General features: G+C 47.4%; 1 protein-coding gene across 1 annotated transcript in view; it reads right to left on the reverse strand.

The window, feature by feature from the left end:
- LOC121571919 (retinoic acid receptor beta-like) overlaps nt 1–25,713 on the reverse strand; it is a 225,515-nt gene that overhangs the window by 120,969 nt on the left and 78,833 nt on the right. Inside the window, exon 2 of the mRNA XM_041883715.2 lies at nt 9,649–10,178. Coding sequence (XP_041739649.1) covers nt 9,649–9,898 — 250 coding nt within the window. The 5' untranslated portion in view covers nt 9,899–10,178. The remainder of the gene's footprint in view (nt 1–9,648; nt 10,179–25,713) is intronic.

Below are 25,713 nucleotides of genomic sequence, written 5' to 3' on the forward strand. Positions count from 1 at the left end.
GGAGAAGAGGAGAGAAGAGGAAAGGAGAGGAGAGGCTTTCCCCCTCTCTCTCTCTCCCCATTTATCTCTCAATCTCACTCCTTCCCTTTCTCTCTCTCCCTGCTCTCTCCCCTATCCTCCTCTCCTCTCCTCCAGCTCCCCCCTTCCCCTTCTGCCTTCCAGTCTCTCTCACTTTGTATTCCCCAACCCCCACCCCACTTTCGACTCCACTAATTTTTTTGCTAATCTTTTTTGCATTTATCTCTCTCCCTCTCTTCTCTTCCATCCCCCACCTTGTTTTTATTCAGCATCTCCCCCAACACATCAACTACTTATGCTGCCCTATCTCTCTGTCATTTCCTATAACAACAAAACTTTGGGGATGAAAAGCACAGCTCTCAGCTCGTTCTATGACTGTTGCAGGTTCCACCAATGACCCAGTAAATGTGTTGTTAGAGCTTTCTCACTGCTGAGCAGGTGTAGGGCACTGGGTCAGCTCTTTGTCTGAGAGAGAGAGAGGGAGGGAGGAGGGAGAGAGAGAGGTGCAGACAGAGAGATAGAGAGAGGGATGGGTAGGCAGAAAAAGAGAGCGAGAGAGAGAGCGACAGAGAGAGAGAGAGAGGGGGGGAGAGAGAGGTGCAGAGAGCGATAGGGAGGGGTAGGCAAAGAGAGCGAGGGAGGGAGAGGGGGGCAGAGAGAGAGAGAGAGAGGGGGAGGGAGAAAGAGAGAGAAGGGGAGATAGGGAGAGGGGGGGGCAGAGAGAGAGAGGGGGGCAGAGAGAAAAAGAGAGAGATCTAGCTATGCTATACTGTATGTGAGTTTATTTTCAGTTGCCAGAATTATGAATTGTATTCTGTATATTGTATCATATTGACCTGCAAATTGTGTACTGAAGGTATGAAGGTATCGAGATACAAAGACACAGACAATTCAATCAATAGAACATTTATACTGCATTCACAGTGTTCTGTTCTTCATCACTCATGGAGGTTTGCTTGTTTAGTGACATTTACAACAAATGAGTTAAAGGTTGGATTGATTAATCAATGTTTCTGTTGCTGACGCGGTTATTGAGAGCCAACCCATCAACATTTTACCAAACTGTTTGTCATTCCTCTGTCTGTCTTTTATTGAAGTTGTTATTGTCCAACGCTGTTTCATCCATCTACCCATTGTTGCATCAATCCTTCTGTCTGTACTGCTGCAAAGACACACACACACGCACACACACACACACACACACATACTCAAACAGTCCTTTGTTCGTCCCGCTCCACCAACACAGCTCCAGTCAATTGGACTCCAACCAAGACTAACTCACTCAATTACAAGGGGTCTGTTCATCCTATGTGTGTGCTGGTGGAAATCAGCCACTGTGTGTGTGTGTGTGCGTGCCAGCAAAAGGAATGCCTAATGTTAAGAAAGGAGCCTCTATATATGTTCCCACAGCAGCCTTGATAACCTTATTGCCAACGGTCTCCACTCCAGTCCCACAGGTTTGTTGAGCAAAGAGACGCTGCATGCACAGCTACACAGGCATCTAATTGATGAGCTGAACTCCCAGTGTGGCCAGAGGCTAAATATAGCGGACTGTTGTTGGTGTGTGTGTGTGTGTCTGTGTGTGTGTGTGTGTGTGTGTGGGTGTGTGCTCCACCATGACTAATCATAAGAGAGACAGCAGGGCTTTGACAGTCTGTGGGAACTAGCTATTTGGAACACACACTGTCCTTATGACCTCTGTATGACTGATGCACTGGGAAGAAAGAATGAGTGTGTGTGTATGATTGTATTTTCAAGTGTGTGTTTGCACGTTGGTAAAATGGATAGTGTTTTCTCTGGATATCTAGGACTATTCCCTGTCCATTAAAACAGAGTGGATCCCTCTCCTTTTCTCTGAATGAAAGAAAACATCTTTCCTACTTATCTCTGAGAGCAGACCTACAGAGGTGCTCTACACACACACACTATAGCTCCTGCTTTCATACACAGAAAAGAGCATTAAAACCTATTTTGTGAGGAGCTTAGGAATACCACTTATATATAAATTTCCTAGATCAAATGCAGAAAAACAGAGTGTGAAGGAGGCTCTTCTCAACAGAAGCTTTTTCTCTGTCCAAACAGCACACACTCCATATATACAGTACCATAACAACAGGGTTCTATTTGTGGTTCTTTACAGGCCTATAGCTGTATTCATCAAGTAAAACCTCACATAAAGCAAGAGGTTCTTTTACAGTAATGATCCAACTCTATTTGAACCATATTCAATAATTAACACCAAGTAGAAAACCAGTATGACCTACTAATACAGAGTTAACAAAATGCAGATGTATGTCTCTAAAATATTTTAATTGAATGTTTATTTACTCAAGGCCAATGTCACCATTTGCCAAATACATCCTAAAACACACCAACAAATGATATCAACCCATCAACTGTAAGTTAGCAAGCGCTGTCCTGTGTTTGACTTTGCTTTCTCTTCATTCTTCCCAGTCTCTTTACTTCCTTCCCTCCTCCTTCCCTTCCATGATGAAATCTTCCCTCGTGGTTAAGTTAGAACCCCCTCCTTCTCCCCACTACCACCCACCACCTCAAATATCCCCTCCCCCACAACACCGAAAAGCACAATCTTTAGAGAGCGAGCCTCATCTCTGGCGCAGCCAAACAAAGAGATGTGATGCTCCCTTTCCTCTCCGGACTGCTTTGTAACAGCAAGCCTCTCTCTCTGTCTCACACACACACCCACACCACACCACACACACACACATAGACACAAACACACAGCCTTCATTTCTCAGAACAAGAATAGACTGACGAGTTTCAGAAGAAAGTTTGTTTCTGGCCATTTTGATCCTGTAATCGAACCCACAACTGCTGATGCTCCAGATACTCAACTAGTCTGAAGAAGGCCAGTTTTATTCCTTCTTTAATCAGCGCAACAGTTTTCAGCTGTGCTAAAATAATTGCAAAAGGGTTTTCTAATGATCAATTAGCCTTTTAAAATTATAAACTTGGATTACCAAACACAATGTGCAATTGGAATACAGGACTGATGGTTGCTGATAATGGGCCTCTGTACGCCTATGTAGATATTCCATTAAAAATCAGCTGTTTCCAGCTACAATAGCCATTTACAACATTAACAATGTCTACACTGTATTTCTGATCAATTTGATGTTATTTTAATGGACAAAAAAATTGCTTTTCTTTCGAAAACAAGGACATTTCTAAGTGACCCCAAACTTTGGAACGGTAGTGTATCTAATTTGAGAGAAATAAAACAACAACTAATAACCAACAGTTGAGGAACCCAATGCTACACACCAGGAATCTCAAATGAGTTTGAGATTTGTTTTCTAACACTGAGGGACAAATGAGATTAATGTGGTGTCCATGTTTCTAAAGAGAAAGACAACTAATTCTGTCCTGTTTTGTTGACAACAATGTTAAGTTAACCAACAGTGGAGGAGGCAGGAAGGCTTCTTGCAAGGAATTCCCAATCAGTTTAACATGGATTTGGAGTGATGTTGCCATTCAGTGCAAGTGACATACTATTACTCTGTTGGTAAGTGAATCCTCATGCTCAGACACACACTGACACACACACGCAAGTGCACGTACACGCACACACACACACGCACACACACACACACACACACACACACACACACACACACATACACTGCCCTCTCCGTGACCTGGGGGAACTGCATCTTTACAAAACAGTAAGGGAAGAGGATTCATCTGTGGAGGAACTGAAATCTTGTTGTTCCCCCCATACTCAGTTTGTTTGAGTTTTGCATTGTTCACCTCATCTTTATTTTTGAATTCATCATGTTAGCTATTATTTAAAGTACCCAACTGTTAGTGAAGTTTGTTGATGTATAAAAAATATCAAGTTGAACGGAGCAGATTGATTGGCAGAGATCTGAGAGACTCAGAGAGTGAAGAGACTGAGACCTTCTCATTAGCCCGAGCCAGATGTCTGCCAGATGTGTATGTGTGAGCAGACTGGCCGGTCTGTGGAAGAGCAGTCTGTAGCTACCTCTAAGGCTGCATAGGGAAACACTATATAGACTCTCACATACGAAGGGTTAACATATGAAATAGTAATACAAATATATAAAAATATAGAGTATATATACGGTCAAAATATAAAATGAGCTATCCAAAATATAGGTAATGTATTAAACATAGTTAGCCAAAGCCTATGGTGTGTGTGTGGGGTTCTATGTATTAACAACAGCGAGGGGAGGGATTCTAAGGTATATCTGCTACTGCTAGCAGGTTGAACTGTGGGCAAACTGGAGGAGGGAGTGGTAGTGTACATACAATCACTGCACACACAGATCATTATGACTCAGGTGTGTGTGTATGTGTGTGGTGTGTGTGTGTGTGTGCGTGCGTGCATGCGTGTTTGCAATCGTATCCCACAGCTGTTCTGTTCTCTCAGAGTTAGTGTGCTCTGTTTGCAGAGAACTGAACTGGTCTAGCCTGTTGTGTTTGCCTACTGAGACTGAGTAAGAGCCGTGTGCAGACAGACAACAATAGTTTACATACAGGAGCAAGACCTTCCCTATCAATTTCGCCCTCACCCTATTCCCCTCTCTCTCCAGATCTCTCTCCCTCTCCCCATCCCTCTCCTTCTCTCTCTCTCTCTCTCTCTCTCTCTCTCTCTCTCTCTCTCTCTCTCTCTCTCCTTCACCCTCTCTCTCTCTCTCTCTCTTTCCCTCTCCTTCTCTCTCTCGCTTCCCCCTCTCTGTGGAGTGGTGCTTTACTCACAGTCATCGGCATTGACTTGAGTGCACATTGACTTTCAATCCAGACGGTTAGCTAGCTGGAGCGCACAGCGGTGTAATGAGAGAAATCTACATTATTCATGCTCTGCCAGTGCGTGTACTGTATGTGTGCGTGTGTATGTGTGTGTATGTGTGTACTGTATCTGTGTGTGTGTAAAACCGCCGTTTTGATTATGGGCCCCCTAGAGCTCATGGCATTGTGTGGCCCGCAGGGGTGTGGTTCTACTACACTTAAAACACCAGAAAAATAATTGCGATCACAATTTCAGTGAAATGAAAGCTGTGTAAACACCATCTCAGAGTTAAAGTAACCTGTAAAAGTGAAATACCAGATACATTTTTCAGTAACCTACTGTGTCCCCAGGCCACACAACTCTCAGTAGCACAAAGACTACCACAGTATGACAAAACATTTCTCAAACACTCAAGGTCAACAACCAATAGGTATTCTGATGCACTTCCGAAAATAGAGCTTTTAGTTGAATAAGAAAGTAAAGCAAAATACCAATGTGGCAGTTAAAATCTCTCTAAATATCTCCCGCTCTTCTTAGAACATTTCCTGAACACTGAAAATGGATGTTGTTAGAAGCAGGTTCCCTGGAAGACGGGAAAGTAACAACATTCCGATTGAACATTCTGGTTCCACTTTGTCAGATGAAGGCTTTGAAAAGACTGAGCAACGCAGAGCAGACAGACCCAGGGTTATGCACAGGTAACATACTGATAAGAGGAGAGACCAGGGGGAAAGAGGGATGGAGAGAGGGATGAAGGATGACAGATGGAGAGAGAGAGACGAGGTAACCTTCCTGTCAGCCTGGTGGAGTGGGGATGGAGGGATAGAGAGAAAGAGAAGGTGCCCAGAAAGAGGAAACTCTGACAGACAGCTAGAGAGGTGGAAGATAGAATGTTGGAGAAGACAGGATCCAGCCTTCAACATGCTGAGCAATGTCATTTTTTAAAACCATACTGAGGCCCATATCGGGTTCCACCAGGCTACATATCAATAGCCACATTTTAATATAGAACTCAATCCATCCTATAGCAATACTTTATATACAGTGAGCGAAAAAGGTATTTGATCCCCTGCTGATTTTGTACGTTTGCCCACTGACAAAGACATGATAGGTCTATATTTTTAATGGTAGGTTTATTTGAACAGTGAGAGACAGAATAACAACAACAAAATCCAGAAAAACGCATGTCAAAAATGTTATATATTGATTTGCATTTTAATGAGGGAAATAAGTATTTGACCCCTCTGCAAAACATGACTTAGTACTTGGTGGCAAAACCCTTGTTGGCAATCACAGAGGTCAGATGTTTCTTGTAGTTGGCCACCAGGTTTGCACACATCTCAGGAGGGATTTTGTTCCACTCGTCTTTGCAGATCTTCTCCAAGTCATTAAGGTTTCGAGGCTGACGTTTGGCAACTCGAACCTTCAGCTCCCTCCACAGATTTTCTATGGGATTAAGGTCTGAAGACTGGTTAGGCCACTCCAGGACCTTAATGTGCTTCTTCTTGAGCCACTCCTTTGTCGCCTTGGCCGTGTGTTTTGGGTCATTGTCATGTTGGAATACCCATCCACAACCCATTTTCAATGCCCTGGCTGAGGGAAGGAGGTTCTCACCCAAGATTTGACGGTACATAGCCCCGTCCATCGTCACTTTGATGCGGTGAAGTTGTCCTGTCCCCTTAGCAGAAAAACACCCCCAAAGCATAATGTTTCCACCTCCATGTTTGATGGACGGCGAGTTGAGTTGATGCCAAAGAGCAAAATGGAGAATGTCTGTGTGTCTATGTGAGTGTGTTTGACTATGCTCTCTCTCTCTACTACACATACACTCATGATCTTGACTGGATCATTGGAGCTCCCTAGGGTGTGGAGTGAGGAGAGGAGTTCCCTGCAACCCCCCGCTGAGAGACAGAGACAGAAGAGGAGGTTTAGTGTAGTGTAGGGGTACCTGAGATAGAGAGAGGGGGGCCAGGGGGAGTACCTGACCACCACCAAAGAAGAGTACAAACAACAATACATGTTGATCAGGTGATCCTCCCAAGGGAGTCTGGGACACACCGATTCATCTCTGCTATATTTATCTGCTTGCCCACTGTCTCACCGTCACACACACAAATATCTCAGCACACACGCACGCACCGACAAACACACACACACGCACCGACAAACACACACGCACGCACCGACAAACACACACACATATACGCACCTGCCCACACTCATAGTCTACGACTTGGCTGATTACAGTACAATCTCTTCTCATCTCACTTCACTCAACGGCAAAAGTTCAGACGCATATCAGAAAGACGTCGTTGTGAATCTTAATTTTTCCAATCGGTGTGTAAGAAAACAGCTTTGAGCCAGAGCTTCACTAAAAGACTCCAAAGGAAGATCTGTTCTTTTAACTGTTGTTTCATGGTTTGATGTTTGTTGCAGGGTACAGTACTGTAAAAATAGGGGTACAAGGAGGAGGAAGAACAAAAAATAAAATTGCAAAGAGCAAAGCAGAGTAGTAATTTCTGATCAATTTTGAGCTACTATGATAGAACATGTTTTCGTTCATCAAAAGACAATGACGGAAAAATATGAAATTTGTTTTGAGATTAAAAATGTACTTCTCCCTGAGAACTGTAGTTTTGAACAATGTGTTTTCTATTTTTCGGTGTATTGTTTACTGACTGCTTGAGAGTGTATATCATTTTGATCACTTTGTTTATGATTAGAGAGTGTTGGATTTTGAACACAGGTAAAACTGTTTTGAGGCGAATGTTTCATTTTGCGAGAGGAGTCAGAGGTTTTGTAAATAGTGCTTGAAGATGAGGTTTTGTGTTGAATGTTTTCAGGAAATGGAGCAAGGTTTCAGAAATTGTGTTTTAGCAATTGAGAAAAACTGTATTACAGCAGTGGAGGCTGCTGAGGGAAGGACAGCTCATAATAATGGATGGAACGGATTAAATGGAATGGCATCAAACACCTGGAAACCATGTTTGATGTATTTGATACCATTCCACCTATTACGCTCCTGCCATTACCACGAGCCTGTCCTCCCCTATTAGGGTGGCACCAACCTCCTGTGTAAAATAGGTAAAGAGAATAAACAGGTTGTCTAAGAATCCTTTGTTTGGCTAGCAGAAAGCAACAGTATGAACAGCTTGACAAAGAGAGAGAGCATGAGAGAGAGAGAGAGAGAGAGAGAGAGAGAGAGAGAGAGAGAGAGAGAGAGAGAGAGAGAGAGAGAGAGAGAGAGAGAGAGAGAGAGAGAGAGAGGGGAGGGAGAGAAAGAGAGAGAGAAAGAGAGAAAGAGAGAGCGAGAGGGAGAGGGAGGGGAGGGAGAGAAAGAGTGAGAGAGGGAGAAAGAGAGGGGGAGAGAGTGGGAGAGAGTGATGGAGAGAGTGAGAGACTGAACTTAATTGCAGCGACATGACATTCTCATGCTGTTATTTTTATTTACACTACACCCCGGAGGGAGGAAGGAGCGGGCTCAGGCTGCCTCAGAGTGCCTCCTCTCTGGGTTGGCAGTGAGCTTTACCCTGGGGTGAAGCTGCTGGAGCCGGATTGGGGGTTCAGGGGATCAGAGTGTAGGAGTAGGTTTAGGAAACAGTGGCACAAAGGAGGGGAACACAATCCCAGGACACTGACTGTCAAAATGTCCCTGCAGCTGTGATATTTTGACACACCCACACACACACACACATACACACACGCAAACAGTGTCTCATCGGTGTGGTGCAGAGAGACACTAGGGGCCAATTACAGTGTGAATATAATCTACTACTCTACGACTCTGTCTATATCACGATTATTTACTGGCGGATATGTTTATTAGTCTGCCTGACTTCCCCTACTCTCTCCTCTCCTCTCTTCCCTTACCTCTCCTCTCTCTATCAACCTCTCCTACTCTCTCTCCTCCTCTCCTCTCTCTTTCCTCTCCTCTCTTCTCTCTTTCAACTCCTACCTCTGAGCAGCTGACTGACTCCATGGCTGTCTTAGTTTCCTAGTGAATACAGAAAAATAGGTGATGTATAATTTAGAAGAAGCTGAGGAGGGCTTGCATGTGGGGCTACTTCCCAAACCAAACTATCCAGACTATCTCAATACATTCTCTGTTTCCAGTATGAAGGAAGTTAGAGGTAGTTTCGCGAGCCAATGCTAACTAGCAAGCTAGCAGTTACCATAGACTCCCAGCCATTGAGCTAACACTAGTTAGCAACTTCCTTCAAACTGCACGCAGAGACATAAACATGGTATCCACGAGTTCATCTGACTCTGGGGAAGTAGATAAAGGGCTTCATTGTCAAAATCCTCAAGTATCCCGATTTTTATTTTATTTTTTATATAAAAAATTTTTACCCCCTTTTTCTTCCCAATTTCGTGATATCCAATTGCGATCCAATTACGATCTTGTCTCATCGCTGCAACTCCTCAACGGGCTCGAGAGAGGCGAAGGTCGAGTCATGCGTCCTCCGAAACATGACCCGCCAAACCGCGCTTCTTAACACCCCCCCGCTTAACCCGGAAACCAGCCGCACCAATGTGTCAGAGGAAACACTGTTCAACTGACGACCGAAGTCAACCTGCAGGTGCCCGGCCCGCCACAAGGAGTCGCTAGAGCGCGATGAGCCAAGGAAAGCCCCCCCGGCCAAACCCTCCCCTAACCCGGACGACGCTGGGCCAATTGTGCGCCGCCCTATGGGACTCCCGGTCACGGATGGTTGAACACAGCATGGGATCGAACCCGGGTCTGTAGTGATGTATCAAGCACTGCGATGCAGGGGGAGGCCCCTTAATGACTGCTTCTTAACTGAAAGCCCCAAACATGACAGGACCCTGCACTGCTGTCTGCAGACAGGACTCACCTGCAGGCGATGGAGTACTACCGCTGCTGAAGGGCTGCTGGACCTGCAGCCTCAGAGCCGGGGGAGAAGCCCGCCGGTTAGCCAGGGGCAGAGTGCTGATGACCGAGGGGAACAGGAAGGGGTACACCCCCACCCCGACCCCAGGCCTGTAGCGCCTCATTTGGACGAGCTGGGGGCCAGGACTGGGGGAGCGTGGTGGTCGGGGCTGGGGGCTAGGGGAGCGGGGCCGGGCCCTACTGGCTGTCTTCATTCTAGAGATGGACAGAGCGGAGTGAGGACTGGAGCGAGGGGCGAGATTGGGGTGGAGGGCCTCGGCTGCACCTCTGCTGAGAGGGGGCGGACTGCTTCACAGGGGGGTTGGGAGGCCATCCGGGTGGGGTGGGACCCAGACAGAGGTTACTGTTCCTGGGATGGGCTCTGTGGGGCAAGCCCCTTCATGGTCCTCCTAGGATGCATTCTGGATAATAATGGAGATTGGGTCCAGGGTTCATTCACAGTCTGAGTCGTTGAACCAATAATCCACCAAGGAGCTGGAATAGAGACACACAAAAGAGAGAAAACTGTTAGAAAGTTTATAGTAAACACGGTGGGTGTAGAAAACGCAACAAGTATAGAAAATTCCTATTCTCCTGCAAAATCGAAATGAAAATGTCCTCTTATGGTGTACATATGGCACTGATTGAATCAGACTCATACTGAAAAGCAGGTGCACTCAATGTAAGCGTTAAAACATATAACATTTACTTAATTGGACTACATGCCTGTGGGTCCTAGAAAAGCACTATATACAGGGGCGCAACTTTCACTGGGGACGGGACATGTCCCCCCAACATTCTGAAATTGCATTTTTGTCCCCCCCCAGTTTTATCATTGGAATGTGATACAAAACTTGGCAATGGTGTGCTTTAGGACCATGCAGACGCCTCCGAGTGGTCGGGTAGGCTGTTTGGAGTGTTTATCCGACTGGATTTAGCACCACGCGAACACCACAGAGCGGGCTGACAGGCTGTGTGAAGGCAAAGCTTCTGGAAGGCTGGCTGGACCAGTACGGGAGAGTTGAACATAGTGTGCACTTGTTGTGCTCTTTAACTGAGTTGTAAAAGGAAGCAGAACAGAAACTGGCTACTCTTTAGTTGACTGTTATAGCTGGCAAGGTAACTGCTGTTTAACTTAACAGAAAACCCCCGAAACTAGTGTTTATTCGCAGTGCTGAACTAGTATTGTAACTGACATGTAACGTTAGCAAATGTTTCATCCCCTCTCGACTGAGGTAAATTAGTAATCTACGCTAGTGAGTAGCTACCACAGCCAGGTCAGCTCTAGCCTCTAGTTATCTGTCAGATAGCGATATGAGGTGGCTATTATTACTATCTATAACAACAGTTGTAGAGAGCTGGCCAAAAGTTGGCTTACATTAGCTATTTTTCTTGCCTCAATCAAACGATGAAATCATCGGCCAAACGATTGAAGGTTGATATTCTGACGTTTTTTCAGTGCAATGTGAGTTGTATTAGTCAGTATGTCAATGTAACGTTATTGATCTGTCAGTTTCCCTAGCTAATTCCCTACTTTTCACACTGACACAGTAATAAACAGCTTTAAAGTTACAGGCTTCACTGTCATGGTGCACAGTAGATGTCTGCGACCGATTTCTTCCTCCCGCTCCAGCCCACACCCACTGGCTTTCTGTCCGACTCCCACCCGCTACCGCAAGAACTGGTCCCAAACTCAACCGCAGTCCCGCCATGTAATTTTAGGCGTATGTGACACAGCTCACTTGCCAGCCATGGTCCCAGCAATTTTGCACCCTATGGGCAATATCAAATGCGCAAAAATAACTTAAGAAATAGGTTAAATTACCAGAGATTGGCCCTTACATTGTTTTACTGGGCTATATCAGCCAAAATGCTAGATGTAGTTTGAAGACAGCAGAGTTGGGTGATCAATATTTAGGCCTATTACTAGGCAATGTAGTAAACTATAGCCTAATCATAGGCCTATTTAGGAAGTACATTTACTTGGAAAGATAACTGCCCTGTGCTTCTCTATACATAGGCTAGAGCCTACTCTATTTTATTGAGACCACACACGCACCTGGTCTCGCAGGTATGGCAACTGAACTGGAAGCAGCAAGAATGATGACAGCGACACTTGCTACATTTTGCATAGTCCTATAGGATATAGCCTACCTTTTAGGAGGACGATTTGCAAGCAGAGACAAATAAATGGTTAATCCATACTTATTGAAAATGAAAAGGCGCAACGCTCGCTCACCATAGTAGCCTAACCTATGTGTCACGTTCGTTCAAGGACGGGTCAGACCAAGGCGCAGCGTGATATGCGTACATGTTTATTTAACTTATAAACCCACGACAAAACAACAAATGAAACGAAACATGAAGTCCAAAGGTTGAACAAACAACAAACCTTACACGGAACAAGATCCCACAACTAGACAGTGCCAATAGGCGGCCTAAGTATGGTCCCCAATCAGAGACAACGAGCGACAGCTGCCTCTGATTGGGAACCACACCGGCCAACATAGAAATACACATACTAGATAAACCACATAGAAACAACAAAGAATATACACACCCTGACTCAACATATACGAGTCCCCTGACTGACAGTACCCCCCAAAGGTGTGGACTCCGACCGCACAACCTTCACTTAACAGGGTAGGGGCCGGGTGGGCATTCCGCCTCGGAGGCGGATCCGGCTCCGGGCGTGACGACCTCTTACTCTCCGCCTCCTTGTTGCGCCCCTGGTCTGGTCTGGACCTCGGCGCGTTGCTTCCCCTCTCCTTCCTCCCACGATACTCTAGGCCCTGTCTGGACCCTGGTGTGGGAGACCCCAAACCTGGAGAGGGGCTGACGTCATGGTCTGGACTGGAGCTGCTGACCGGAGCTGGACTAGGCACCGGTGGAGCGGACTGCTCTGGCTCCGGAGTGGAGCCGCTGTCCGGCACCGGTGGAACGGGCACGGGCCGTGCCGGACTGGACACATGCACCACTGGTCTGGTGCGAGGAGCAGGCACGGGCCGGACCGGACTAGGAATACGCACCACTGGCTTGGTGCGAGGAGCAGGAACAGGCTGGGCCGGACTGGCACCGCGCACCACTATCTTGGTGCGGGGAGCAGGCACGGGCCGTACCGGACTGGGAACACGCACCACAAGCTTGGTGCGAGGAGCAGGAACATGCCGGGCCGGACTGGCGACGCGCACCACTAGCTTGGTGCGAGGAGCAGGAACAGGCCGGGCCGGACTGGCGACGCACACCACTGGCTTGGTGCGAAGAGCAGGAACAGGCCGGGCCGGAATGGCGACGCGCACCACTGGCTTGGTGCGAAGAGCAGGAACAGGCCGGGTCGGACTGGCGACGCGCTCTACTGTCTTGGTGCGAAGAGCAGGAACAGGCCGGGCCGGACTGGCGACGCGCACCACTGGCTTGGTGCGAGGAGCAGGAACAGGCCGGGCCGGACTGGCGACGCGCACCACTGGCTTGGTGCGAGGAGCAGGAACGGGCCGGGCCGGACTGGCGTCGCGCACCACTGTCTTGGTGCGAGGAGCAGGAACGGGCCGGGCCGGACTGGCGACGCGCACCACTGGCTTGGTGCGAGGAGCAGGAACGGGCCGGGCCGGACTGGCGACGCGCACCACTGGCTTGGTGCGAGGAGCAGGAACGGGCCGGGCCGGACTGGGAACACGCACCACTGGCTTGGTGCGAGTAGCAGGAACGGGCCGGACCGGACTGGCGACATGCACCACTGACTTGGTGCGAGGAGCAGGACTGGGTTCCTTTATTAACCCCCGCTCCTTCTGCTGCCTAACCAGCTCCTCTCTCCGTGCCTCCACTATTTCCTTCTCCCTTTTAGCCTCCTGTAGCGCCTCCCTCTGACCGAATAACTCCTGCTCCCTCTGAACCAACAGCCCCCGTAACATGGTGGCCTCCTCTCCTAACCTGCAGATCCACCCTTCCACGGCCTCCTGCTGCCTCGTCGTCCACCCCGTGTGCCCCCCCCAAACATTTTCTTGGGGCTGCTTCTCGGGCTTCCTCCTCGACCGGCCTCCTCTGTGTTGCCGTTGCTCCTCTCCTGCCTGGGCATCTACCTTAGCCCATGGTCCTCTCCCCGCAAATATCTCTTCCCTTGACCACAAATTTCCCACCTGTGACATGGCTATTCGCTCCGCCTGGGCACGCTGCTTGGTCCTCGTTTGGTGGGATCTTCTGTCACGTTCATTTAATGACGGGTCAGACCAAGGCGCAGCGTGATATGCGTACATGTTTATTAACTTATCAACACAACGACAAAACAACAAACGAAACGTGAAGTCCAAGGTAGAACACACAACATACCTTACACGGAACAAGATCCCACAACTCAACAGAGCCAATAGGCTGCCTAAGTATGATCCCCAATCAGAGACAACGAGCGACAGCTGCCTCTGATTGGGAACCACACCGGCCAACATAGAAATACACATACTAGATAAACCACATGGATAAACACAACATAGAATATACACACCCTGACTCAACATATAAGAGTCCCCTGAGTCAGGGCGTGACACTATGTGTGCGTTGTGCCTTTTCTTTTTCAATGATGATTACATTTTTGGATTGCACTTCGACTCACGTTGGTTGAGCGCCCTCCACTTATTTTCATTATAAATATTTATTTACAGACACTGCAGTAAACTATAGTCTAATCATATTTAAGTTAATTTCATATTCAAGTTAACTGCCACGTGATTCTCCTCCCATGTAGGCAGCCTAGTCTAGTTCAATGAGACCACACATACTAGGCGCACTTGAATTCTCACACCCAACTAGGAGAGGTAGGCTACTGAAGTTGAAGCAGAGTGTGTGAATAATGCGAAAAATATGTGTTTTTAATACAATAGGTAGGCTAACGCATACAAAGCAGAAAGAGGACCATTTAAAAATAATCTGTGGGACAACAAAAATATTTTCATTCCAAAGTCGTCTGTTTGACCACCCGTTCCCGCCTGCAGCATGAAAAATGCCAACCATGCCGTAATGATCTCTGTCGGGACCCTCAGGTCCGCAGGCATCCCGCGGGAATGCAGCCCTCTAGTGCAGTCAGTACACAACACTATGCTCATCATGTCTTAGCAGGATCAGATTGTGGCAGGGGTCCCAGAAGGGTCAGACAGCCAGAGAAGACCAGTCTACGGATCTGAGGTGAATTTTGCAGTATACAGTGCATTCGGAAAGTATTCAGACCTCTTCCCCTTTTCCACATTTTGTTACGTTACAGCCTTATTATATAACGGATACAATTATTATTTTTTACTCATCAATCTACACACAATACTCCATAATGACAAAGAGAAAACAGATTTTTTGAAATTTTTGCAAATGTATAAAAAAGAAAAGAAAAACAGAAATTCCTTATTTACATAAGTATTCAGACCCTTTGCTATGAGACTCAAAATTGAGCTCAGGTGCATCCTGTTTCCATTGATCATCCTTGAGATGTTTCTACAACTTGATTGGAGTCCACCTGTGGTAAATTCAATTGATTGGACATGATTTGGAAAGGCACACACCTGTCTATATAAGGTCCCACAGTCGACAGTGCATGTCAGAGCAAAAACCAAGCCATGAGGTCGATGGAAATGTCTGTAGAGCTCCGAGACAGGATTGTGTCGAGGCACAGATCTGGGGAAGGGTACAAAAACAATTCTGCAGCATTGAAGGTCCCCAGGAACACAGTGGCCTCCATCATTCTTAAATGGATGACTCTTCCTAGAGCTGGCCGCACGGCCAAACTGAGCAATCGGGGGAGAAGGGACAGAGAATCTGATGGTCACTCTGACAGAGCTCCAGAGTTCCTCTGTGGAGATGGGAGAACCTTCCAGAAGGACAACCATCTCTGCAGCACTCCACTAATCAGGCCTTTATGATAGAGTGGCCAGACGGAAGCCAAAAGGCACCTAAAGTACTCTCAGACCATGAGAAATAAGATTCTCTGGTCTGATGAAACCAAGATTGAACTTTTTTGGCCTGAATGCCAAGCGTCACGCCTGGAGGAAACCTGGCACCATCCCTACATGGTGGTGGCAGTATCATGCTGTGGGGATGTTTTTCAGCGGCAGGGACAGGGAGACTAGTCAGGATCGATTGAAAGATGAACGGAGCAAAGTAAAGAGAGATCCTTGATGAAAACCTGCTCCAGAGCGCTCAGGACCTCAGACTAGGGCGAAGGTTCACCTTCCAACAGGACAATGACCCTAAGCACACAAGTCTCTGAATGTTCTTGAGTGGCCCAGCCAGAGCCCGGACTTGAACCCGATCGAACATCTCTGCAGAGACCTGAAAATAGCTGTGCAGCGACGATCCCCATCCAACCTGACAGAGCTTGAATGCAGAGAAGAATGGGAGAAATTCCCCAAATGCAGGTGTGCCAAGCTTGTAGCGTCATACCCAAGAATACTCAAGGCTGTAATCGCTGCCAAAGGTGCTTCAACAAAGTACAGAGTAAAGGGTCTGAATACTTTTGTAAATGTGATATTTCAGTTGTTTATTTTTAATACATTTGCAAAAATTCTAAAAACCTATTTTTGCTTTGTCATTATGGGGTATTGTGTGTAGATTGATGAGGGGAAAAAACAATTTCATCAATTTTAGAATAAGGCTGTAACGTAACAAAATGTGGAAAAGGTCAAGGGGTCTGAATACTTTCCGAATGCACTGTATTCAGTGAATGATACAAAGTTCCATCTTAAATTGATTGGTAGACCTACAGTAGCTACAGGACAGCATCTTAAGCTTAAAGCTACAGTCTGGGATCTGGGTATAATGGTCATTTCAATTATTGAACCATTGATTTTATTCTTGGATAATATAATGTATAAATGTACACCAAGGTAATTATTTGTCATGCCTCATTATAGGAGGATCAGATGGTGACAGGGTTCTCAGCAGGGTCAGGCAGCCAGGGAAGACCAGTCTGTGACAGAGGTGAGGTGAATTTTTATTCTCTCTGTCCAGCAAACACTGGACAAGCCAGATGCTATTTTAAGGCAGTCTGACAAACCTCCAAAGTTGATTTCCAAACTGTATCAATAGTTGACGCAAAACATGTCAAACAAAAATGTGAGGAAGACCTGGGAGACACTATTGATGATGATGAATTGATACAGATATGTTAGAATGCCCAGTCATGTTCATATAATCTCAGAAATAAATTACTGCAGTTTAAAACCATCCATAGAACATACTGTGAAACGGAATATTATGCACTCAGAAATGGTATTATTCTGCTGGAGGTGTAAAGCACAAAAGGGGACATACAGTGGGGAAAAAAAGTATTTAGTCAGCCACCAATTGTGCAAGTTCTCCCACTTAAAAAGATGAGAGAGGCCTGTAATTTTCATCATAGGTACACGTCAACTATGACAGACAAAATGAGGCAAAAAAATCCAGAAAATCACATTGTAGGATTTTTAATGAATTTATTTGCAAATTATGGTGGAAAATAAGTATTTGGTCAATAACAAAAGTTTCTCAATACTTTGTTATATACCCTTTGTTGGCAATGACACAGGTCAAACGTTTTCTGTAAGTCTTCACAAGGTTTTCACACACTGTTGCTGGTATTTTGGCCCATTCCTCCATGCAGATCTCCTCTAGAGCAGTGATGTTTTGGGGCTGTCGCTGGGCAACACGGACTTTCAACTCCCTCCAAAGATTTTCTATGGGGTTGAGATCTGGAGACTGGCTAGGCCACTCCAGGACCTTGAAATGCTTCTTACGAAGCCACTCCTTCGTTGCCGGGCGGTGTGTTTGGGATCATTGTCATGCTGAAAGACCCAGCCACGTTTCATCTTCAATGCCCTTGCTGATGGAAGGAGGTTTTCACTCAAAATCTCACGATACATGGCCCCATTCATTCTTTCCTTTACACGGATCAGTCGTCCTGGTCCCTTTGCAGAAGAACAGCCCCAAAGCATGATGTTTCCACCCCCATGCTTCACAGTAGGTATGGTGTTCTTTGGATGCAACTCAGCATTCTTTGTCCTCCAAACACGACGAGTTGAGTTTTTACCAAAAAGTTATATTTTGGTTTCATCTGACCATATGACATTCTCCCAATCCTCTTCTGGATCATCCAAATGCACTCTAGCAAACTTCAGGCGGGCCTGGACATGTACTGGCTTAAGCAGGGGGACACATCTGGCACTGCAGGATTTGAGTCCCTGGCGGCGTAGTGTGTTACTGATGTTACTTGTATGTCTTCCATTTCCTAATAATTGCTCCCACAGTTGATTTCTTCAAACCAAGCTGCTTACCTATTGCAGATTCAGTCTTCCCAGCCTGGTGCAGGTCTACAATTTTGTTTCTGGTGTCCTTTGACAGCTCTTTGGTCTTGGCCATAGTGGAGTTTGGAGTGTGACTGTTTGAGGTTGTGGACAGGTGTCTTTTATACTGATAACAAGTTCAAACAGGTGCCATTAATACAGGTAACGAGTGGAGGACAGAGGAGCCTCTTAAAGAAGAAGTTACAGGTCTGTGAGAGCCAGAAATCTTGCTTGTTTGTAGGTGACCAAATACTTATTTTCCACCATAATTTGCTAATAAATTCATAAAAAATCCTACAATGTGATTTTCTGGATTTTATTTTCTCAATTTGTCTGTTATAGTTGACGTGTACCTATGATGAAAATTACAGGCCTCTCTCATCTTTTTAAGTGGGAGAACTTGCACAATTTGTGGCTGACTAAATACTTTTTTTCCCCCACTGTATTTGCATATGTTGTGGTCTTGTGAAGGCTGACTGAATTCTGGCAAAGAGTATGTTCTTTTATCTCAGCATGTCTACAGATTCTCTCTTCTCCCTGTTTTTGTTTGCTTGGAAATGTTGATACTTGAGAATGTTATCAGAAGAGCAATTATAGTGGCTAATAAATGCATTGCCATTAATTGGAAGTTGGTTATCCTCCAACAATGTATGGAAGAAATGTCAAATTATATACAGTATCACTAGATTTGTTTTAAGATTAAGGGTATACTGTGCAACTTTCACAAGGTCTGGATGCCTTATATGGAATACAGTACGACAAAAGGAGATACCTATTTAGGCAATTCCTAGCTGCTGGGCTGCTCAGTCCTGGCCCTGGGGGTCTGCTGTACTGTTGTCACTCTGGCCTTGGCCTAACACGCCTGAAACCAATAATGAATGTTTCACTAAGATCGTAAAGCTGAGTGGGGTGTGTTGGGTTGGGGCGCTACAGGGCCGTGGACCCCTAGGGGCAGGACGGGGTGACCCAGCTATATTGTGTGCAAGTAAAAAGAGCTCTACAGTGCTATTACTGGTCCTCTGTAGCTCAATTGGTAGAGCATGTTGCTTGTAACGCCAGGGTAGTGGGTTCGATCCCCGGGACCACCCATACGTAAAAATGTATGCACACATGACTGTAAGTCGCTTTGGATAAAAGCATCTGCTAAATGGCATATTATATATTATATTAGGCCTATGATATGAATTATATGGAGGGTGTACTGTTCTGTGTGTTAATGTATAGGTGTATGTGTGTTTTCATTCAACTTTTGTTTTCCAAACCTTTCCCTTGAGACATAAAAAAAAGATGGGAAGGAAGTTGTATTGGGGAGAGAATTTAGTTATTGACTAGACTGGTGGGGGTCTGGCGTGTAGGCGGCTCGGGTTGGCTGGGCAGTCAGGCTGAAATCTGTCTTAAAGACAATCAAAAGTTGTCTTTGTACTTTATTTGTAAGAGTTGTTCATTTGTTAGGCTATTGGTTAAAGTTGCAATATAATATCGATTATTTAATTATCATGGATGTAGTTCAGTCTTATCAATCACTTAAACATATTTAATAATCTCTTACCTAGCTTGATGACTGTGGGCATTTTTGCTTACTTTTTGTTGTTGTAAATAGAGACGCTAGAAGGGCCACGGGTCATATTAGATTGTGTAGAAATACAGGAAATGTGCTTTAGATGCCCAAAAAAATGGGAGGACCGCCTGCCAAGTTATGTCCCCCTCTGTAAATAGCACTGCTGGGTGATTTAAAAAGTCATAGTCAATCGATCAATAATATAACAATACTCTTAGCAAAAACGTTTATTTTTAATTTATAATATGTAGAATCTATGAGAATAGAAAGGTTTTGTGAAACATCACAGCACAGTTGAAAAATATATGGCAAAAATAAATCAAAACTGGAAGGTGTTCAGAGATAGATGGGAGGGGTTGAGTGGAGCTGAAGGATGGGACTAAAAACAAACAAAAGATAACTATTGTAAAATATACTGTGTCCGTAAAATCTATAAGCTGGAAGTAGAAGCCTAAAGGTTGTCGTCCATTAGTTTACTCCAATTAGGGGAGGGATGGTAGGGTTAGGGGAAAATAATAAAGGAAAATATATTTGTAAAAAAATATATGGGGGATTAGAAATGATGCAGACAATTACATTGATGGAAGCCACAATCTATCTGCAATATTAAAGCTGATCTACCCCAGTTATGTCCCCCCTACTTCTAAAACCAAAGTTGCGCTCCTGACTATATATAATACTGTACATCCAATATGCTATGATTGACTAGTAGTTCTGTTGAATTGCAAGTGTTTATTTTCTGTTCAATACCAACTAATGCAGCGGAATGAACTCACATCAACAACAACACCCTCTCTTCAATGTTTTCTCCAACCAATGTTAATGGACCCTCATACATGTACGCATATACTTCCGCTTTTCTGTTTCTTTACTTTTCATCCTCCCATTTCTCTCAAGCACTTGTAGTCTTTCTTTCAACAGACATCATTTGAGAGGAAATAGTTGAGATTTCAGTGAAAGAAAATGAATGTTCTCTCCAACCAATGTTAATGGCTCAACCCACTTTTCCTCATACGCAAATACTGTCCTTGAACTGCTGAATGATATCTCTAAGATTAGATGGATGTTTTTTCTCTCTTCTTTTCGTATCCTCTTAATTCATTTAGCCTTGAGTATCGATCGAGCAAACCTTAGAGCACTTTTTCATCCGTACTAAATACAGAAAAATATCAGACAATGTTCGTGCAGGACTTTCAAGTGCACACATCCTATGAGTAGATGGTAAGATTTATTTTTATTTTTAAACAGGCCAGGGACAAGAAAAAATAAATGGATTTACCCCATTAAAATCTCTCTGATTTCCAGCACAAAGCCCTTGTCCTCAGGCTGCTGGCTGCCTTTCCTCTGCTCTCCCCTGCCCTCTCCCTCCTCCCCTGCTCTCTCCTTCCTCCCCTGCTCTCTCCCTCCTCCCCAGTCTGTCTCCCTCCTCCCCTGCTCTCTCCCTCCTCCCCAGTCTGTCTCCCTCCTCCCCAGTCTGTCTCCCTCCTCCCCAGTCTGTCTCCCTCCTCCCCAGTCTGTCTCCCTCCTTCCCTGCTCTCTCCCTCCTCCCCAGTCTGTCTCCATCCTCCCCAGTCTGTCTCCCTCCTCCCCTGCTCTCTCCCTCATCCCCTGCTCTCTTCCTCCTCCCCAGTCTGTCTCCCTCCTCCTCTGCTCTGTCCCTCCTCCCCAGTCTGTCTCCCTCCTCCTCTGCTCTGTCCCTCCTCCCCAGTCTGTCTCCCTGCTCCCCAGTCTGTCTCCCTCCCCCAGTCTGTCTCCCTCCTCCCCAGTCTGTCTCCCTCCCCCAGTCTGTCTCTCTCCTCCCCAGTCTGTCTCCCTCCTCCCCGGTCTGTCTCCCTCCTCCTCATTCTGCCTCCCTCCTCCCCAAGTCTGTCTCCCTCCTCCCCGGTCTGTCTCCCTCCTCCCCAGTCTGTCTCCCTCCTCCCCTGCTCTCTCCCTCCTCCCCAGTCTGTCTCCCTCCTCCCCAGTCTGTCTCCCTCCTCCCCAGTCTGTCTCCCTGCTCCCCAGTCTGTCTCCCTCCTCCCCGGTCTGTCTCCCTCCTCCCAGGTCTGTCTCCCTCCTCCCCTGCTCTCTCCCTCCTCCTCATTCTGCCTCCCTCCTCCCCAGTCTGTCTCCCTCCTCCCCAGTCTGTCTCCCTCCTCCCCTGCTCTCTCCCTCATCCCCAGTCTGTCTCCCTGCTCCCCAGTCTGTCTCCCTCCCCCCAGTCTGTCTCCCTCCTCCCCAGTCTGTCTTCCTCCTCCCCAGTCTGTCTCTCTCCTCCCCAGTCTGTCTTCCTCCTCCCCTGCTCTCTCCCTCCTCCCCAGTCTGTCTCCCTCCTCCTCATTCTGCCTCCCTCCTCCCCAGTCTGTCTTCCTCCTCCCCAGTCTGTCTCTCTCCTCCCCAGTCTGTCTCCCTCCTCCCCTGCTCTCTCCCTCCTCCCCAGTCTGTCTCTCTCCTCCCCAGTCTGTCTTCCTCCTCCCCTGCTCTCTCCCTCCTCCCCAGTCTGTCTCCCTCCTCCTCATTCTGCCTCCCTCCTCCCCAGTCTGTCTCCCTCCTCCCCAGTCTGTCTCCCTCCTCCCCAGTCTGTCTCCCTCCTCCCCTGCTCTCTCCCTCCTCCTCATTCTGCCTCCCTCCTCCCCAGTCTGTCTCCCTCCTCCCCAGTCTGTCTCCCTCCTCCCGTCTGTCTCCCTCCTCCCCTGCTCTCTCCCTCCTCCTCATTCTGCCTCCCTCCTCCCCAGTCTGTCTCCCTCCTCCCCAGTCTGTCTCCCTCATCCCCTGCTCTCTCCCTCCTCCTCATTCTGCCTCCCTCCTCCCCAGTCTGTCTCCCTCCTCCCCAGTCTGTCTCCCTCCTCCCCAGTCTGTCTCCCTCCTCCCCAGTCTGTCTCCCTCCTCCCCAGTCTGTCTCCCTCCTCCCCAGTCTGTCTCCCTCCTCCCCTGCTCTCTCCCTCCTCCTCATTCTGCCTCCCTCCTCCCCAGTCTGTCTCCCTCCTCCCCAGTCTGTCTCCCTCCTCCCCTGCTCTCTCCCTCCTCCTCATTCTGCCTCCCTCCTCCTCATTCTGCCTCCCTCCTCCCCAGTCTGTCTCCCTCCTCCCCAGTCTGTCTCCCTCCTCCCCTGCTCTCTCCCTCCTCCCCAGTCTGTCTCCCTCCTCCCCAGTCTGTCTCCCTCCTCCCCCAGTCTGTCTCCCTCCTCCCCAGTCTGTCTCCCTCCTCCCCAGTCTGTCTCTCTCCTCCCCAGTCTGTCTTCCTCCTCCCCTGCTCTCTCCCTCCTCCCCAGTCTTTCTCCCTCCTCCTCATTCTTCCTCCCTCGTCCCCAGTCTGTCTCCCCCCTCCCCAGTCTGTCTCCCTCCTCCCCAGTCTGTCTTCCTCCTCCTCAGTCTGTCTCCCTCCTCCCCAGTCTGTCTCCCTCCTCCCCTGCTCTCTCCCTCCTCCCCAGTCTGTCTCCCTCCTCCCCCAGTCTGTCTCCCTCCTCCCCAGTCTGTCTCCCTCCTCCCCAGTCTGTCTCCCTCCTCCCCTGCTCTCTCCCTCCTCCTCATTCTGCCTCCCTCCTCCCCAGTCTGTCTCCCTCCTCCCCAGTCTGTCTCCCTCCTCCCCAGTCTGTCTCCCTCCTCCCCTGCTCTCTCCCTCCTCCCCAGTCTGTCTCCCTCCTCCCCAGTCTGTCTCCCTCCTCCCCCAGTCTGTCTCCCTCCTCCCCAGTCTGTCTCCCTCCTCCCCAGTCTCTCTCCCTCCTCCCCAATCTGTCTCCCTCCTCCCCAGTATGTCTCCCTTCTCCCCAGTCTGTCTCCCTCCTCCCCAGTCTGTCTTCCTCCTCCTCATTCTGCCTCCCTCCTCCCCAGTCTGTCTCTCTCCTCCCCAGTCTGTCTTCCTCCTCCTCTGCTCTCTCCCTCCTCCCCAGTCTGTCTCCCTCCTCCCCAGTCTGTCTCCCTCCTCCTCTGCTCTCTCCCTCCTCCCCAGTCTGTCTCCCTCCTCCCCAGTCTGTCTACCTCCTCCCCAGTCTGTCTCCCTCTTCCTCAGTCTGTCTCCCTCCTCCCCAGTCTGTCTCCCTCCTCCCCAGTCTGTCTCCTTCCCTGCCCTCTCCCTCCTCCCCAGTCTGTCTCCCTCCTCCCCAGTCTGTCTCCCTCCTCCCCAGTCTGTCTCCCTCCTCCCCAGTCTGTCTCCCTCCTCCCCAGTCTGTCTCCTTCCCTGCCCTCTCCCTCCTCCCCAGTCTGTCTCCCTCCTCCCCAGTCTATCTCCCTCCGGATGAGGAGTACTGTAGGAAACGAGTGGGGAGGAGCGGTGGTGTGGTGGAGGTGGAGGAACCATCAGGCCCTAGTGCTAAATCCTCTTTAACATAGTTATAAACTGTGGCAGGATAATGGAGGTCATAAGACACTCATCTGCAGTTAGGGTGCTGTTAAAGTGGTGTGGAACCAAACGTCATAATGAACGACCTGGCTGACTGATAATGTCCCTTCCGTCGTCTTACTGTCTGGCCTGCACTGTCTGAGAGAGGGAGAGAGGGGAGAGAGGGAGAAAAGAGAGAGAGGGATAGAGGAAAGGGAGAGAAAGATGGAAAGAGGGAAAGAGAGAGGGATAGAGAGGAGGGAGAAAGACAGACACACCCACACACACACACACACACACACACATACACACACATACACACACACACACACACACACACACACACATACACACACATACACACAAACAGGTTATCGGGTTAGGCCTGTAATGTGATGAACCCAGCATGCTCCTTTCAGCTGAGGCATTTTCTGTGGTCAAATACACAGCGGCAGAATATTCAAAACTCATACAAAATACATGTTACTACGAACAATCGATGCACTGCAGCCTGTTTAACCTCACCTCAAGAACTCCCAACGGAGGGAGAGAGAGAGAGAGAGGGGATAAATACACAGAGAGAAAAAAAAAAGAGAGAGAGAGAGAGAGAGAGAGAGAGAGAGAGAGAGAGAGAGAGAGAGAGAGAGAGAGAGAGAGAGAGAGGGAGCGAGAGCAAGCAGATGCCTGTGAGGAGAGGACACCTGCTATCCTACTCCAATGAGCTTTGTTGCAATAACATCAATATTGTCACATTCATTTTACTCTGCCGCCATTACTTGTGAGAGAGCAGAGATAGGAGGTTGGAGGGCTGGATGTAGAATATGTAGAAAATCCTAAGAGGTTTGATGCTGCTGCTGCCACTACTTCAAGGCCTCTGGGAATGGTGAGGGGGGGAATCGTTGACACTCTCAATAAAAGGTTGAAGAGAGAGAGGGAGAGAGAGCGAGATGAAAGAGAGAGAAAGAGACAGAGACAGAGAGAGAAGAGAGAGAGAGAGACAGAGAGAGAGATGCGAGAGAAAAGATACTGTAGAAAGAGACAGAGAGAGGAGATAGAAAGAAGAGAGAGAGAGGAGAGATAAAGAAGAGAGAGAGAGAGTGAAAGAGAGAGAGAGAGAGAGAGAGAAAGAGAGAGAGAGAGAAAGAGAGAGAGAGAGAGAGAGAAAGAGAGAGAGAGAGAAAGAGAGAGAGAGCGAGAAAGAGAGAGCGGGGGATGGGGGAGGGGTAAAGATAAGAGACAGCTCCAAGTCATTGAACTGCTTATCAGTCAGTCTGGTTCAGGAGGCTGCTCTCTCCCCTGGGGGCCACTCAGATACAGCCTCTAAAATGTTCGTAGGAAAGCACACACACGGAACACATGCACGCACGCACACACACATGTACGTTCACACACACACACTTCACACACTTCACCCAGGAACACACAAACACACAGTGACCCACACCAATGCAGGCACACACACACAGGTTTTATTTCAACATTCATAGACCTAAATGAGATGTTTGTTCTTTCCTCAAACGCTGTGTTTTTGTAGCAAATAGACAACATTGTCACATTGCCATTGTAATGTACCATTCTAGTCAGTGGTGTAGTGGAGGGTTAACGCAAGTAAACACAGTTTACCCATCTTTTTGCAGAAAAATGTGTTGAAAGTATAGGGAGCGTTAGTTTCTACAGCTGTAAATTAAAGATAAAATGTTTTGCTAAGAGTATTATTATATTATTGATCGATTGACTATGACTTTTCAAATCTTAGCTCCAGGTAAATGTTGTAATTCTTCAGCCATTCTGTGACCAAAAACAAGCTACATATGGCAGTACCAGAAAAGTGATCTAATGATTCTGTCTTTTCGCAGGAAAATCTGAAGAGCTGGGATGGTTG

Source organism: Coregonus clupeaformis, chromosome 8 (genome assembly GCF_020615455.1).
Source record: "Coregonus clupeaformis isolate EN_2021a chromosome 8, ASM2061545v1, whole genome shotgun sequence".
NCBI lineage: Eukaryota > Metazoa > Chordata > Actinopteri > Salmoniformes > Salmonidae > Coregonus > Coregonus clupeaformis.